The sequence below is a fragment of the Lonchura striata genome, chromosome 25 (genome assembly GCF_046129695.1).
Source record: "Lonchura striata isolate bLonStr1 chromosome 25, bLonStr1.mat, whole genome shotgun sequence".
NCBI classification, from domain to species: Eukaryota; Metazoa; Chordata; class Aves; order Passeriformes; family Estrildidae; genus Lonchura; species Lonchura striata.
In genome coordinates this window covers 2,553,476-2,566,561 of record NC_134627.1, presented here as the reverse complement: position 1 = coordinate 2,566,561, position 13,086 = coordinate 2,553,476, and the positions used below count along the sequence as shown (strand labels likewise).

At 63.9% G+C, this 13,086-nt stretch overlaps 1 protein-coding gene across 1 annotated transcript; it reads right to left on the bottom strand.

Annotated features, from left to right (window-relative positions):
• Nucleotides 1-2,342: 2,342 nt before the first annotated feature.
• ARHGAP27 (Rho GTPase activating protein 27) lies at nt 2,343-13,044 on the bottom strand. The gene is given in 17 exon segments (XM_031507083.2): nt 2,343-2,651; nt 2,762-2,867; nt 3,290-3,424; nt 3,564-3,641; nt 3,917-4,015; nt 4,408-4,527; nt 4,644-4,734; nt 4,808-4,906; nt 5,281-5,385; nt 6,539-6,626; nt 6,723-6,790; nt 6,883-6,993; nt 7,324-7,539; nt 8,252-8,677; nt 11,774-12,458; nt 12,715-12,981; nt 12,983-13,044. Coding segments are annotated over 17 exon segments (2,934 nt in total). The 3' UTR covers nt 2,343-2,473.
• Nucleotides 13,045-13,086: the final 42 nt, after the last annotated feature.

The window sequence follows — 13,086 nt, the reverse complement described above, 5'->3', positions numbered from 1 at the left end:
GCAGCCCCACAGGGTTGGGGACAGTGGCGGGGGGACAGGGTGTCTCCGCCGCCCCCCCCTGTCACTTTCTCACTGTGATTAAAGCCTTAAGAGGGATTTTGGCTGCCAAAGCTGCTTTTGCTGTAACCCCCTGGTGCCTGGTTCTGGGGAGGGGGGCAGGGCACAGCCCCGGGGGTGTCCCCAGGCCCCCCCAAAGTGTCCCAGAACCATCCCCAGCCCCAGGCGGTGTCCCTGTCCCGGCTGGGCTGGGGTCAGACCCTACCTGAGCAACACCAGGGAAGGTGGGAAGGGGAAAGGGGGGTCTGGGGGGGCACTGGGAGAGGGGGTCACTGCTGGGCAGTGTGGGGGGTTCTGGGACCAGGGGACACAGCTGTGGATCTCGGGGGTTTCTGGGATGGGGGGGCACAGCTGGGGGGCTTGAGGGGGTTCTGGGATGGGGGGTCACTACTGGGAGGTTTGGACGGGTTGTAGGACTGGGGGATCACTACTGGAGGGTTTGGGGGGTTCTGGGACTGGGGGGGGTCACTGCTGGGGGGGTTCTGGGAGGGGAGGGGGGCTGCTGCTGGGGGGTGTCCGGAGAGTCCCTGGGAGTGTCTGGGGGGGTCTGGGGGAGGGCCGCTGCTGGCGGTTCCCAGTCCTGCACAGCCCCGGTTGCCGGGGGGGCACGGGGCTAATGGGGTCCCTCCTGCTGGCCCTGAGGGTCGCTCCGGGGGCCCAGAGCGGGGGGATGGGGGTCTCTGGGGGGCCCGACACGGCTCTATGGGAGGGATCGCTCCCACGGGTCCCCTATAGCGCCTGGGCTCCCGTGGGGGTTTGGGGGATGGCTGGGGGGGTCCCGGGCAGGAGATCCCCTCCCAGCTCCCTCGGTGGGTCCCTGCGACCCCCCCGAGTCCCCCCAGTCCCTCCCGGACCCCCGCACCTGGAGCGGCTCCGCGGCGGGCGCGAACAAGATGGAGCCGGGCGGGGGGCGCGGAGCGGGGCCGGGAGCGGGGTGGGATCGGGATGGGAGCGGGGAGGGAGCAGAGAGGGAGCGGGGATCGGCCGGGCTCTGCCCCCAGCACCGCCTCCATCCCGCCCCGCAGCGTCCCGAGGGTCCCATGCGCCTCCCAAAGTTCTGAAGTGTGTTCCATGCATCCCAAAGTGTCCCAAAATGTCCCAAAGCACTCCCACTGCACTCCTGAAGTCACAAGGTACTCCTTGTGCTCCAAAGTGGTCCTCGTGCATCCCAAAGCGGCTCTGTTCTGTCCCAAAGTGCCCCTGCTGAACCCTCGAAGCATTGTCTTGTCCCCCAAGCTATCCCCTTGTGCCCCCAGATTCCCCCCAGCATTCCAAACAGTTCCTTTCCTGTCCCCAGTTGTGTCCCCTTGTGTCCCAAAGTGTCCCAGTTGCATCCCAAATTGTCCCCATTGTGTCCCAAACCACTGTCCCTGCACTCCTGAGGTTTTCCTTTGTGTCCTGAAAATCCTTGTGCCCCCAAATGACTCCACTGCACCCCAAAGTGTTTCTGTCTTGTCCCAAAGTGTCCCCACTGCAGCCCAGCTTGGCCCTATAACACCCCCACACATCCCCTACCACACCCCAAAGTGTGCTTGCAGTGTCCCCAAGTGTCCCCTCTGTACCCCAGCCGTCCCTGCATCCCCAGCTGCTGCCATGTGCTGTCCTTGCTGTGTTTCAAAGCAAGGGACATGTGTCCCATGTCCCCACACCTCCTCCTCATGTCCCTGCCATGCCCTTTATTGTCCCCATTATGTCCCAAAGCATGTCAGTCACGTTCCTTGCCATCCTTTTAGCATCCCATCCAGTATGACCCAAAGTGCCCCCACCCCAGGAGGTGACTCTGGGTGATGGGAACTCATCTCCCATGACCGTGTGGCTCTCATCACATCTTGCTGTCATTGGTGACATTGGTGGTGACACAGTGCTTGGTGACACCAGCCAGGAATGGTGTCCTAGGTCCCCTCATCCTCATGGGGTACAAAGGCCACATGGTGTCTCCGAGGGTCACAGGAGCCAAGGAGCACCGAGCCCCTGCTGTGCCACCCATGGCCCTGGGATGTCCCCTTGTCCTGCCAGCAACAGCTCACCCTTGTGTCTGCACGGGCTCTTTATTTGGGACAGGGGCAGGGGCTGCAGCCACGGCACTGCCCGGCCTCTCCCTGCCCGCCGGTGCCACCGCCCAGCAGGCACTGCCCGCCGGACCCTCCCTGCTCCCACCTGGGAACGCTGGCTCCAGGGGGGCACTGCAGGGCTCCACTGACCATGGGGACCCCCCTGGGGCTCGACCCCCCGGATCCGGCCCTGCTGGGACAGGGTGGCCAAGGAGGAGCCACCGGGGTGCCCCTCCCTTGAGCCAGGTCACCGTGCTGCCCTCCATGGAGCCACCACTGAGGTGACACATGGTAAAGTCCTTCTTGGAGACACTGCTCCATCGAGTCCCCACCGCCGGGCTCGTCCCCACACGTGTCCCTAGGGTTTATCCATCAGGGAAGATGTATCCATAGTGGTTGAGGATGTGCTCCACGACCTGGTTCTGGAAGACCATGTGCATGGCCATGCTGCCCTCCTCGCTGGCCGGCCGCAGCAGCGTGGGGCCGAAGACGATGGCGACGCTCTGCACTGACATGCGGTTCTCCTCCTTGTGCTCCACCACCCTGTGGGGACAGGGGACATGTCACCAGCATGGCCCTGACCCCAGGGCCCGTCCTCAGAGTGCTCTGCCTTCCTGCACCGGGTTGGGTTTGAGGGAACAAGGGCGTGTCACCTGCAGAGGTGGCGGAAAAGGACCTTCATGGTGTCATGGTGGGCGGGTGGCAGGGACACCACCAGGTCCCGGATGCAGTGGCCCCGCAGGGACAGGTCCTGGATCTCTGCCAGGGAGGGAGGGCATGGTGGGGTGCTGGCTCCAGCAGTCACAACATCCCTGTTCCCACCTCCATTCCCATCCTTGTCCCCATCCTAATCCCCATCTCCATCATCCCCCATCTCAGTTCCTGTCTCCATTCCCATCCCTCTTCTATTGCATTTCTGTCCCTAACCCCATCATTATACCCTTCCTCATCCCATCTCCATTTGATCCCAGTTCCCATCCTTTTCTCCATCCCATCCCATCCCATTTCAACCCCATCCCATCCCATCCCATCCCATTTCAACCCCATCCCATCCCATCCCATCCCATCCCATCCCATCCCATCCCATCCCATCCCATCCCATCCCATCCCATCCCATCCCATCCCATCCCATCCCATCCCATCCCATCCCATCCCATCCCATCCCATCCCCTGTCCCTCACTGATGGCAGCGATGAACTTGTCGAAGTGGCTGAAGGGGACAAGTGGCTCTGGCAGCTCCCGCAGGAAGAGTTTCAGTGCCCCGGTGACAACGTGGATGTCCTCCCAGCGCCCGTCATCCAGGTCCAGCTGCTCGTCTGGGGGTGGGGCAGCATCTCAGCTGCGTCCAGAGCCCGAGGGATGGGTGGGTGGTTCTTGGCTGCCCCCTCCCCGTCCCTCTGCTCCTGAAGGGGACAATACCCCATTGTCCCCCACTGTCACCGCGGGTGACCATACCGTGCTCCACCTTGTAGCGCAGTTTCTGGATGGTGGCCAGGTTGCCACTGACCCGGTACAACCCATCAATGTCCAGACCTGCGCAGATGGAGATGGGGGAAAGCTCCCAGTTAAACAATCCATGCTGCTGTGGGACATTAGGCACTCTTGAGGGAACTCCCGGTCCCCATGTGTCCCTGCTGTCCCCTGGAGGATGCCCACAGCCAGGTGGCACATGGTGACAGTGACCAGTACAGCTGTATCAGTGCCCACACAGCTGTTTTCCTTTTCCAAGGAAAACCTGAACATCCCATGTAGGCTGTCCCTGGAGCTGTCCCCATGCTGGTGTCCCCGGCTGTCCCTGTCCCCTGTACCTCTCCTCTCCACGGTCCAGATGCACTGCAGGACGAAGCGTGGCACCGTCCCTCGCTCCCGCTCACACAGTGCCAGCAGCGAGCAGCCAAAAACCTGGTCTAGGAACACAGCGGGGACATGAGCATGGCCGGGGACACCAGGAGGGCAGCTAGTGGGGGACAGGGTTGGGGACAGAGGGACTTGTTCCCATAGGAGTTTCCCACCAGGGTGGCTGGAGGTGATGGGCTCATGCATGTCCCATCACCTCCAGCCACCAAGATGTTGGGTCAGGCTTGAGCTTGGTCACTCGACCCAGTGTCCCAGCTCCATCCCTGGCTGTCCCAGCTCCATCCCCGGCTGTCCCCCCCAGAGGGGCTCAGCCCCATTCCAGCACCCATCCTCAACAGGCCCTATCCCAACACCCCCTCCCACTCTGGATTTAGCCTCATCCCAGCACGTATCCTTGATCCAACCCCATGCAGTCCCCCCGGATCCCACGCCCCACACCCACCCTTGATGTAGCCCCGCTCCCGCAGGGACTGCAGCGTCGGCCGCCTCTGCAGGAACTTGCGGAGTTTGTTCCGGACTCGGCTGGTGTCACTCTCGGCACTGCCCGCGCCCTGCCCGGCCGCTGCCGGGGACACGGCACAGGTCAGCGGCAGCCGGGGCTCCGCCGGCCCGCCCCGCCCCGGGACCGCAGCGTGGTTTTGCCGGGGCCCCGTGCCCATCCCGGGTGCCGGGGCTCACCTGCCCTCCGCTCCTCGCCGCCCCCCAGCTTCTCCCGAGAGCCGAATTCAGCCCGAATTTCGGCCTCCTCCTCTCCGGGGATGTCGGAGCCCTGCGGAGGCGGCACCGTGAGACGCCGGGGCTCGGCCCCCGGGTGGCCGCGGGGTGTCGGGGGTCCTGCTCACCCTCCGGCCGATGCTGTCGGCGATGGCCCTGTGCCAGGCGGTGATGATCTGCTCCGAGTCGTGCTGGATGAGGAATTCCGAGCCCTCCCGCGTCCTCAGCTGCCGGAGCAACAGGCAAAGGTCAGGGAAAGGGCACGGGGCTGCCCCAAACAGCCGGATTTGGGAACCAGGATGTGGCTGAGCCCGGCGCCGGCTGCGATGACACCAAACGGGGCCGTTCGCGGGGAGCTGGAGCGGCTCCTCCCTGTGCAAAGCCCCTCTGGGAGCCAGGATGGCCCTTGGTGGCCTCTCCGTGCCCATCAGAACGGGACAGTGACCGGCAGTGCCAGTCCCTGCACTCCCACCCTGGCATGTCCCCGGTGTCCCCACTTCCATCCCCTGCTGGGATGAACTGGGCAGGTGTGGCATTGCCCTGTGGGCCGCTTGTGGACACTGGGGTGTGACCAGCGTCCCTCCTGCTGTCACCTGCTCACCTCCAGGACATTCTTCTTGCTGGACTTATCTCTGCTGGCCCAGGTGAGAGTGGCCCCGTGCAGCTTCACCGTGTGCTCGGGGGTGGTCAGGGTGCTGGGGTGCCTCTGTGGGGACAAGGGGTTGAGGGTGGCACCTGCCCAGAGGGGACAGGGACACTGGGATCCTGCTGGGGGTGTGGGCTTCCCTCCTCCAGAAAGGCAAGGTTGCCAGATATCCTCGGTGGGACCCCTCTGTCCCCTTCTATGGTCTCTGCAGGACTAGGACATAGGACTGCTGTGGTGGGGCGAGGGTCATGGCCACCAGCTTGGGGACAGCGAGGTCCTAGGGCTGCCATCACCTCAAGAGACATTCCCAGCCCTCTCCAGGGATCCCAGGGAGGCTCCAGCTTTGGGATCCCTCTCAGCGACACTGCAGGAAGGGAGAGGGTGGCTGCCCCCAAAGAGGGGGAGTTTGCAGGGGGAGAGCATCAGACCCAGTGCTTCTTCCCATGCCCTGGGTTTCAGGGTGCTTTGGCCACAGTTCCCCTGCCCCAAGAGCCTCTGCACCCCCAGACAGAGCCCTGAACCCCCGAGGTGGGGCCAGCACTGTCTCCCCCAGCTGTGGGTCCCCTGCCTTCCCCCCCCATCGCTGTCACCACAGCGTGTTGTAAGACCTACGGCAACTTCTGCATCCGGTGGCAGCCACCGGGCACTGCAGGGAGGGAGGAGGACCCGGGGGGAACCGGGGCCAGCTCTGCTTCCTCCTGCTGGCTCCCACCCGCTCTGGGGCCTCCAACACTGCAGGAGTGTGGGTGTGCTGGAGGGTGAGGGGACATGTCCCAGTGCTGGGGTTCCTGTGCAGGCCACCTGCCCTGGCCTGTGGGTCCTGGTCCCTTCCTTCAAGGTGCTGATTCCCCCCAACAGTGCTGGGGGTTCTAATTTGTGGATGCTGGCCCTGTCCCCTGGATATTGGCCTCAGCCTATGGGAGCTGGTCCCATCCTGCAGCTTTGACCCCATCCTGTGGATTCTTGCCCTGTCCTAAGGATGCTGGCTCCATTCTGAGGGTGTTGGCCATGGTCCCCCTCCCGCAAGAGCCTCTGCATCCCCTAGACAGAGTCCTGAACTCCCACCCCAGAGTGAGGTCAGTGCCATGTTTCCTGTGGGTACTACCCCTATCCTACAGACATTGGCCACATCCTGTGAGTTCCTGCCCAGTCCCATGGGTGCTGACTCTGTCCCATGGGTGCTGCCCTGCCCCAAGGCCATGGGGGCTCTTACCAGGGCACTGGCAGCTGAGTGCTTGGAGTCCTTGAAGAAGGTGAGAATTCCCCCTTCCAGCACTGTCCAGGAGGAGCTCCAGTTCTTCCTGGGGAGGGGAGCAGGGGTCACACAGGGATAGCACAACCCCTTTCCCCTGCTGGACTCCTGTCTCCAGAGGCAGGGGACACCAGGACGTTCTTACCGGAGCCGCTTCCCTCTGTCCACTGTCTTGGTCCGGTTGAGCACTCCGGCTTTTTCGAGGCTTTTAAACTGGAAAGTGAAGGTGGGGGTGTCAAATTTTCCCCTTGCTCTCCCTGGTGCTGGGGTGAGGGTAGGCTGGGTGCCCCTCCCTGGGTGCTCACCTTCTCCTCCTTGCTGCCCAGTGCCGGTGACACGGCGCCGTGCCAGGCGAAGAGCCCGCTGTCCTGGCTGGAGCCGCTGCTGGCCCGCTCGTGGCGGCCGCCCGATGGCACCTGGGCAGGGAGGGGTCAGGTGATGCCCGAGGTGCCCCTGCCAGGAGGGGGCTGTGCTGTGCACCCGTGGCACCCCAGAGCCCCTGCAGCCCCTGCTCTGTGGCCTTGTGAGGATGTTTATCCCTGGCAGTCACCCCAGTCTGCATCTTTCCCTGTCCCTGATCCTGTTTCCATCCCCATTGCTGTCCCTGCCCTTGTCCATAACCCATCCCTGTCCCCATCCCAGTTCCTATCCCTGTGTTCATCCCTCTTCCAGCTCCTGTCCCTTTCCCAGGCCCCATCCCCATCCTCAACCCTGTCCCAATCCCTGTTCCCATCCCTATCCCGTACCGTATCTGGGGCGAAGTGCTCGGGGTAGAACATGATTCCCTCGGGGTGGCCATGCCCATACCAGCCCGGGGGTGAGCCCAGCTCCTCGGGGTGCCTCGGGGACAGGCAGAGAGAGGCCCCCTGATCATAGGAGCCCACGGGTGAATAGTCTTCCTCAGGATAACACTCCAGCTCATCTGGAGACAGGTCGGGATAATCCGTTTCTGGAGTGGGTGGCTGGAGAGAAGAGAAAGTTCAAGATGTTGTGCCCAACCAAGAGATCTGCATCTCTGTGTTGCTTGCCCAGGTGGGGGCAGCCCCATCTCCATCATCCCCATTCCCATCTGTCTCCATTCCCATCTCCATCTCAATCCCTGTCTCCATCTCCATTCCCATTTCTGTCTCCAACTCGATCCCAGTATCCATTCTGTTGTCCATCTTCATCTGCACCTTCATCTTCATTCCCAGCTCTGTCTCCCCTCTCCACCTTCATCCCTGTCTCCATCTCCATTCCCCTCTTTCTACATCCCTGTATCTGTTCCTATCTCCATCTTTGTTTCCATATTCATCTCCATTTCATCTCCCATCCTTTCTGTCTTCAGCTCTGCCTCCCTTTTCATCCCATTGCTGTTTCCATCTGTATTCTCATCCTTTCCTACACCCCTGAATCCATACTCATGTCTATCTTCAGTTGTCATCTCCATTCTCATCTGTCTCCATCTGTTTCTATCTCTATCTCCATTTAATCTCTCACATCTTTCTCAAGCCAAATCTCCATCTCTGTCTCCTTTTTCATCCCATCCCTTTTCCATCTCCAATCCCATCCCGGTCTCCAATTCCATTCGTGTTTCCAATCCCATCCCCATTTCCAATCCCATCCCGGTCTCCAATCCCATCCCTGTCTCTGCCCCCTCCCCAGTCCCATCCCCGCGCCTCGCCGGGTGCTCACCCTCTGCTCCATGGGCCCGTACCGCGTCCCCCCAGGGTGCATCTCCCGGGGGCTGCCTGTGTCTCCTGCAGTGGGGGGGTCCCACGACGTCTCACCTGTCACCGAATTATAGAAAAAAGTCTGTCCGCTCCCTTCGTCCACGTGCTGTTCCCACTCGGGAAGCTCCGGGCTGTGTGCGAGCGAGGAGGCGGGAGAGGCGGCGGGACTCACTCCATCGGCCGCCTGCCCGAAGGGACAATCCCACGTGGTCTCGCCCGTCACCGGGTTATAATAAAACAAATGTCCACTGTCCGTGTCCGTGTGGGTTTCCCAGTCCGACACGGAGCCGCCGGGCTCCTCTGGGGCCGAGCTGGCAGCGGCCTCTTCCCGCAGCTCCTGGATGTTGAGGTAGATGGGATCGGGTGTCTCCTCTGACTCCTTGCGTGTCTGGGGGAACACAGATGTGTCACTACTGAGCTGGGATGGCATTCCTGGGATGTCCCCACTGTGGTGTCCAGGTGGCTGATGGTGAGGCACCGAGGAGCTGGATCCTGCCCTGGCTGTTGGGCCACCCCCCTGCCTGGGCCCTCAGAAGTGTGCGCAGGAGGTGCCAGTGATGGGATGCCAGGAGGTGGAGAGGGGCGCTCACAGCACCCAGAGTGGGGCAGGGAGCACCCACTGGCACAGGGATGAGCACATGGAGGGACATCGAGGTCCCCAGGGCCAGCACCTGTGTCACTGCTGCCTGTGTCACCTGCTGCTGGCAGTACCCTCACAACCAGCACCGTGTCACTGGCACCTGCATGACCCACTGTGTGCAGCACCTGCAGCAGCACCTGCACCACTGGTACCTGTGTCACTGCATCATCAGCACCCACACCATCAGCACCTCCATCACTGGTACCCATGTCAGCCACATCATCAACACCTGTGTCCCTGCTACTCACTCATCCACACCTGCATCCCCTGCATCATCCACACCTGCATCACTGGTACCTGCATCACCCCCTGGATACAGCATCCACATCACTGGTACCTGCATCCCCTGCTCTGTGCAGGACCCACAGGTCTGGCATCCAAACCATCAACACCCACAACCTCTGCACTGAAATCTGGCCTCCCAACACCTCCAACCTGCTCATCCCCTGCATCCCCAGCCTCTGCTCCCACCTCCCAGCACCCCAAAACTCGCACCCATCTCACCCATGCTTGCACCCCAGCACCCTCACCGCCTGCACCCTGGGACATTTCCAGCACCCACAGCCCCCGCCTCCCGCCCAGAGCCGGATGCTGAACCAGACAGTCCCATCACCACATCCTAAAATAGCATCCCCAGCACCAGCCTGGCTGACCCCACTCATGGGGATGCCTGGTGTAGGGGGATGTGTCCCCTGGGACCAGGAGGGTGCTGCCAGCGGGGAACCCCCTCCCCGTCACCCTTTGATCTCCCCAGATTTACAACCTGAGTTTCTCACTAATGGCTGCGGGGACAAAGGTCCCAGGTGCAGCCCTGCCCATCACCCCGAGGGAGGTGACAGTAGGTGCACTGTCCTTGGGGACACCCTGGATCAGAGTGGGACAGAAGCTCGATGACATCCCTCATCCTCCCTCCATTACCCCACGACCCCCCCACCTTGGTGAGCAGGGCCAGAAACTACCGGGGGTCTGCCTTCCTCCTGGGGACAAATGACATGGGGGTGGCAATGGAGCATCCCTGGCACAGTGCCCCCCCAGCACCTCTCTCCTATGGGTGCATCCCTGGGGGTTTCTCACCCCTGGGGGGGCTGGGTGCCCCTCCCTGCTTTGGGATGGGCATTGTGGCACCCGCCGGTGCCCATAAGCCCCCAGGGAAACCCGAGGGGGAGCCTGGCAAGGGGTGACCCCAAAACACCCCCCTGTCCCCCAGCTGGGAGCACCCTTGGGTGCTGCCTACCTTCCCCAAGTGCAGCAGCTGCAGCGCCCTGCTCCGGGCCCGCCGTGGGCCCCCCGGTGCCCGGTCACCCATCGCGGTGACACCGGGGCAGCAGTGGGGGCACCAGGGTGGGCACAGCCGTGGGGACACCACGAGGCTCCGGTAACGCCGCTGGCGCCCGAGCCGGGCCCTGCACCCACCGCGCTTCCTGCCGGGGTCCGGGGAGCGGAAGAGACGCCCAGGGCGGAACTGGCTTCTCTTGGGGTTGTTGTCACCCGTCACCCACAACCTGCCACTCGCCACCCGCTCCGGCAAAGCCAAGGCCAACCCAGCAGGAATTGCTCCAGGATGATGCTGAGCAGGAATTGCACTGGGATGATTTTGGGCGACCCATCTGGTGTCACACTGCTCAAATGGAAGCTGATCTGGGGCTGCTGTGTCCCCACAACACTGGGATAATCCCATCCCATCCCATCGGGTGCAGATGGTGGCAGGACCGAGGCCACCATGGTCCTGCCATGCCTGATCCTGGATGGTTTTAGCACTGGTTGGATTTGGGCAGGGAAGGGGAATGCTCCCGTGGTGGCACTGGGGTTGGGGACTATGCTGGGTCACCTCCAGAGTGGTTCAGTGGCTTTGGGTGTGCAAAAGGCACAGCTGAGAGCACAAGGTATAAAATGGGGTGAAAATGAGGTGAAAATGGGGTGTAAAACACAGCCCCCAACCACCAATACCTCATTTCCTCCAGCAACTCCCCCAGGTGGCACAATCCCTCCAGCCACCCTTGAAATGGGGGACACCCAGGCTTGGGGTGCTCCAGGTGCCCGGGGTTACTCCGAAGTGAGGTGCTCGGGGACAAGTGAGGGGTGGACAAGGTCGTGGGACCCACCCCTCTGCCGGCACTGTCTCACCCCGGCCCGCGTTGGTGGCAGGTGAGTGACCGGTGGGGACCCCCACCCTTGGGTGCCCCCCTAGGGGAGGTGCAGCCCAGGGGGTGCTGGGCAGAGCCCTTTGCTACTTACTGGTTGGTTTGGGGTGTCGGGGCGCTGGCCTGTGCCGGGGTGCACCCAGCACCCACCTCGGTCAATGGGTGCTGCGCCCAGGTGAGGCTCCCGCCCCGGCAGGGAGGAGCTGCCGCGCTTCCCTGTTAACCCTTTCTGCCTCCTCTCATCCCAGAACTCTCCGGGAACCTGACAGATCACTGCAAAACCCCTCTGAGTGACACCGAGGCCGCTCCAGAGGCCACGGGATTCTGCAGAATAGTGGGCTGAGAGTGCCCAGGGGTGCCCATGAGGGTGGGGGCCAGGGGGGAGGGTGTGCGGGGGGGTCCCTGTGTGAGGGGGTCCCTCACACCTCCGAAATGGTTAATTCTGGCATACCCCTATGGTGGGGTCACCTGCAGGTTTGTCCCATGGGGTCAGCTCGGTGGGGAGACTTGGGGGGGTCCCAGCAGTGGCTGCGGTGCCGGGGTGTCACCTCACTGTGCTGGGGGTCACAGGGTCATGGTGGGGGAACACGGTCACTGAATCAGCCGGGGGGGCGAGGCTCAACACCGCCACCCGTTAAATCCCCCCCCCCCCCCTCCGCCTCCAGCGCAGCTTTTGGGGACAGTAATGGGGATGTCACCGTACCTGAGCCGCAGGGCCGGCTCCCGGCCACCTCCTGGCCACGTCCCTGTCCTTGCCGGAGGCGCAGAGGGTCTCGGAGCGGCTCTTCCCGAGCGGCCGAGCGTGTCCTGGGGAGTCCCGGCGTGCCCCCATGGCAGCGGTGGCACTGCGAGGGGCTGGTGTCACCCGCGCCAGGTCATCCAGCGAGTGCGAAGGTCTCACAGGCTCAGCGGGGCGCGGGGTCAGCTCCGGGAGGACCCGAAAAGAGCTGAGTGATGGTGGCGAGTCCCTCCTGGGCACCGAGTCCCTCCTGGGCACCGAGTCCCTCCTGGGCACCGGGCACCCTCCTGCCGGCTCCCCCGGCTCGGCGGCACCGATGAACCGATACTCGTAGGCTGGCGGCGGCTGAGGGACGAGCGCGGCCGGCTCTGTCGCAGCATGTCCCGGTGGCGGGGGGTCAAGCGGGGCTGGGGCGGCGATGGGCGGCAGCTCCTTGACGTACTGGGCCGGGATGTAGAAGGGCCGGGCGTCCCCGCTCCTGCGGACGTGCCACCAGTGCGGGTTGGTGCGTTTGAGCAGGACGTAGCGCTCGTTGGGTTTGATGGAGACCAAGGTGCCGTCCTTGGCGCGGTACTCGAAGCCGTACTCCACCAGCACCAGCGCCTCCTCCGCCGGCTCCGCCGCCTCCATGGCCTCCCCGCGCCTCCGCCTGCGGGACACGGGGCAGGGGAAGGGTGACGGCAGCGCCCAACCTCTCCTGGGCCGAGAATCCCCCAGCTCCGCTCCCTCGGGGTCCCCGCTGAGCTGCAGCCCTACGCGGCGGTTTCGCAAACCGCCAAACCTGCTGGAACACCCTGGGGTCCTGGGGTCACATCCTTGCCACCATGCCCGAGACCCCAAAGCCAGCGAGTCCCAAGGCGCCGCGGCGCCGCTCCCCGAGCCGCGGGGCCGAGCCCCGCTCTCACCTGCGGCCGGCGCCGGGGCGGGAGCGCGCCCGCCGTGCCGCCCGTGCCCGCGCCGGGCCGGTCCCGACTCGCCCGGTTTCCGCCGCCGCCTCGACGAGAGACGGGGCCGGGCTCCGGCGGGGTGGGTGCCCGGCCCCAGCTAAAGTTCCGCGTCCTGTCCCCTCGGCGGGCGGCCGGGGACGGTGGCGGAGGGGACCCGCTGCCGCCCGACGAGGAAACGGCTCCTCGGGAGGTTCCTGCCGCAGGAAGGGCCCAGCCCCGCTGCTGCCGGGATCTGCACTGCTGCCGGATCTGGCACGGCCCCCCTGGGCAGTGGGATGGGGACCCCATTAGGGGGGCCCCGTGGGAGCTGCCCTGCCCTAGGTTTTGTCC